Source organism: Halichoeres trimaculatus, unplaced genomic scaffold, assembly GCF_033239565.1.
Source record: "Halichoeres trimaculatus isolate MK-OKI-2021-1 unplaced genomic scaffold, fHalTri1.1 fHalTri1_scaffold_10, whole genome shotgun sequence".
Taxonomy (NCBI): Eukaryota; Metazoa; Chordata; class Actinopteri; order Labriformes; family Labridae; genus Halichoeres; species Halichoeres trimaculatus.
This window is the reverse complement of record NW_027437187.1, coordinates 8,542,649-8,545,383: the sequence shown is the minus strand read 5'-3', so window position 1 is coordinate 8,545,383 and position 2,735 is coordinate 8,542,649. Positions and strand designations below refer to the sequence as shown.

At 46.1% G+C, this 2,735-nt stretch overlaps 1 protein-coding gene across 1 annotated transcript; it reads left to right on the top strand.

The window, feature by feature from the left end:
• Positions 1–672: 672 nt before the first annotated feature.
• On the top strand, positions 673–2,161 carry LOC141796189 (uncharacterized). Its single transcript, XM_074677169.1, has 2 exons — positions 673–1,825; positions 1,963–2,161. The coding sequence occupies exons 1-2, from the start codon at positions 673–675 to the stop codon at positions 2,076–2,078; spliced, it is 1,269 nt and encodes a 422-aa protein (XP_074533270.1). The 3' UTR covers positions 2,079–2,161.
• Positions 2,162–2,735: the final 574 nt, after the last annotated feature.

Here is a 2,735-nt window from a genome sequence, read left to right as displayed (position 1 = left end):
GAGCATGAGAGACTCAGACTGGAGGAGGAGGAGGAGGAGAGACTCAGACTGGAGGAGGAGGAGGAGGAGAGACTTAGACTGGAGCAGGAGGAGGAGGAGAAGCTCAGACTGGAGCAGGAGGAGAGGCTCAGACTGGAGCAGGAGGAGAGGCTCAGACTGGAGCAGGAGGAGGAGAGAGTCAGATTAGAGGAGGAGGAGGAGAGACTCAGACTGGAGCAGGAGGAAAGAGACAAACAGGTAAGTATGGAGAGAAGAAGAAGAAGAGAGAGGAGACTGAGACTAAAGAAGGAAGAGGAGGAGAATGAGAGACTGAGACTGAAGGAGGAGATAGAAAAACGCAAGCAGGAGGAGGAGAAGAAACAGATGCAAGAGGACGAAGTGGACAAACTGATACGAGAGGAGGAGGAGAAACTGATTCGTGAGGAGGAGGAGACACAGATGCAAGAGGACCAAGTGGACAAACTAATACGAGAGGAGGAGGAGAGATTGATTCAGGATGAGGAGGAGACACAGATGCAAGAGGATCAAGTGGACAAATTGATACGGGAGGAGGAGGAGGAGGAGAGACTGACACAGAAGGAGGAGAGACTGACACTGAAAGAGGAGTTATTAAAAGAGAAGGAGGAGAGGAGACAGAGACAGGACAAGGAAGTCATTGAAAGACAAGAGATGATGGAGAACAGAAGAAGGAGAAGGGAGAGAAAACGGGAGGAGGAAGAGAAACTGAGACTAGAGGAGGAGGAGGATTTAGAAAGACTGTTACAGGAGGCGGAGCAGTGCTGGAGACAGGGGGAGAGACGAAAACAGGAAAAGAATAGGAAACGGAAACAGGAGCAGGAAGAGGAGAGACCACCAAACCAGAATGAGGAGAAGGAGAGACTGAGACTGAGATTGAGGGAGGAGAGAGAAAAACAAAAGCAGGAAGAGGAGAGAAAGGCTCTTATGGAGAAGACCAGGAGGCAGAGAGAAAGACAGGAGGAGGAGAAGAGACTTAGAGCAGAGGAAGAGAAGGAGAGACTGAGGCTAGAGGAAGAAGAGAAAAGAGTGAAACTTGAGAAGGAGAAGGAGAAGGAGAGACTGTTGGCACGGGTCCTGAGAGTAGATGACGAGGAGGAAGAGCCGGAGGTACAGATAATCAGACCAGATGAGGAGGAAAAGGAGAAAAGACTGAGACTTGAGAAGAAGAGACTGAGGCTGGAGGAAGAGGAGAAAAGAGCCAGACTTGAGAAGGAGAGACTGAGGCTGGAGGAAGAGGAAAAAAGGGTGAGACTTGAAAAGCAGAGACAGTGGGAGGAGGCAGGGTTGCTAGTGGTCCTGAAAATACGTGACGAGGACGCAGAGACGGAGGTACAGACATTCACAACAGATGAGGAGGAAGAGGAGAAAAGAGCCAGACTTGAGAGGGAGAGACTGAGGCTGGAGGAAGAGGAAAAAAGGGTGAGACTTGAAAAGCAGAGACAGTGGCAGGAGGCAGGGTGGCTAGTGGTCCTGAAACTAGGTGACGGGGACGAAGAGACCGAGGAGGAACCAAGCCCATATGAGGAGGAAGAGGAGAAATGGAAAGATGCGGTGTGGGCGGACAAGCGGGAGATGACGGAGAGCAGGTGGATAAGGGAAAGAAGAAGGAGGGTGCTGCGGGAGCAGGAGGAGAAACGTAGAGGACAGGCACACTCTGGGGAACAGGAGGAAGAGAAAAGTCATCAACCTCTTCAAAATGAGAGCCAGTTTTCAAAACTGAAACTGCGCCTCCTGGAGCTCCAGAGGGACCGGGTCCTCAAGAACATCACCAGGAGTGAGAAGAAGGAGGCCAAGATCCAGGCCAGGGGTAAGAAAGCAACTTTCAAACCTTGTTTTTAAATTTCTCTTTTAAAAAAAAGATTTGATTTGATCAAAAATCTGTCAAATAAGAGACAATCTCTCAGCTTCACTCAAAAGTCACCTTGAATATTTGGTTTCTTTCAGAGGATCCTGATCCTGCCGACAAGGAGATGCGCTTACGGAAGCAACAGTCCAAGAGGATGAAGCTGCAGAAGAAGCAGAGAAACCTGGAGGAGAAGATAAGCCGCAAGACGGGGTGAGGACTCCAGGATGAACTCAGCCAAGGAGAAGAGGTAAGTGTTTGGTAAGTATTTGCATTATTTAGTACACACACACACACACACACACACACACACACACACACACACACACACACTTCATAAAAAAAAACTAAAAACACACAAAACATTTAAACAGTTAAACTACTTTCAAAAATCATTTAAATTAGAGAAAAATAAAAACATAAAAAACCCTAGAATAGTTATTTTAAAGTAGGTATAAAGTAGAAGAAAGTTATTTGTCCTCCGATGAGGGGGGGTGGTGGCAGGGTAAAAGTAAAAGGTTGGACAACACACACACACACACACACACACACACACACACACACACACACACACACACACACACACACACACACACACACACACATAAAATTATATTATTCTTTCAATTCAAACATTTCATTAAATGATGCTTGATTGGATAAGTTAAAGATTGTGTGTTGTCTAATAAAAGGTATTTAAATGATGTTCAAAAAAGTTCCCAAAATTAAAATAATTATCCAAAGAACAAGAAAAAAAATCAGGCAAAAAAAAAGTCAGACTCTAAATAGTTCTTTTAAAGTAGAAGAAAGTTATATGTCCTCCGATGAGGGGGGGTGGTGGCAGGGTAAAAGTAAAAGGTTGGACAACAAACAC

What these genes read in the sequence shown, in the direction of transcription:
- LOC141796189 (XM_074677169.1), top strand. Translation starts at nt 673, where the DNA reads ATGGAGAACAGAAGAAGGAGAAGGGAGAGAAAACGGGAGGAGGAAGAG. An exon ending in GGCCAAGATCCAGGCCAGGG is followed by an intron (nt 1,826 to 1,962) that starts GTAAGAAAGCAA and finishes GGTTTCTTTCAG; the next exon opens with AGGATCCTGATCCTGCCGAC.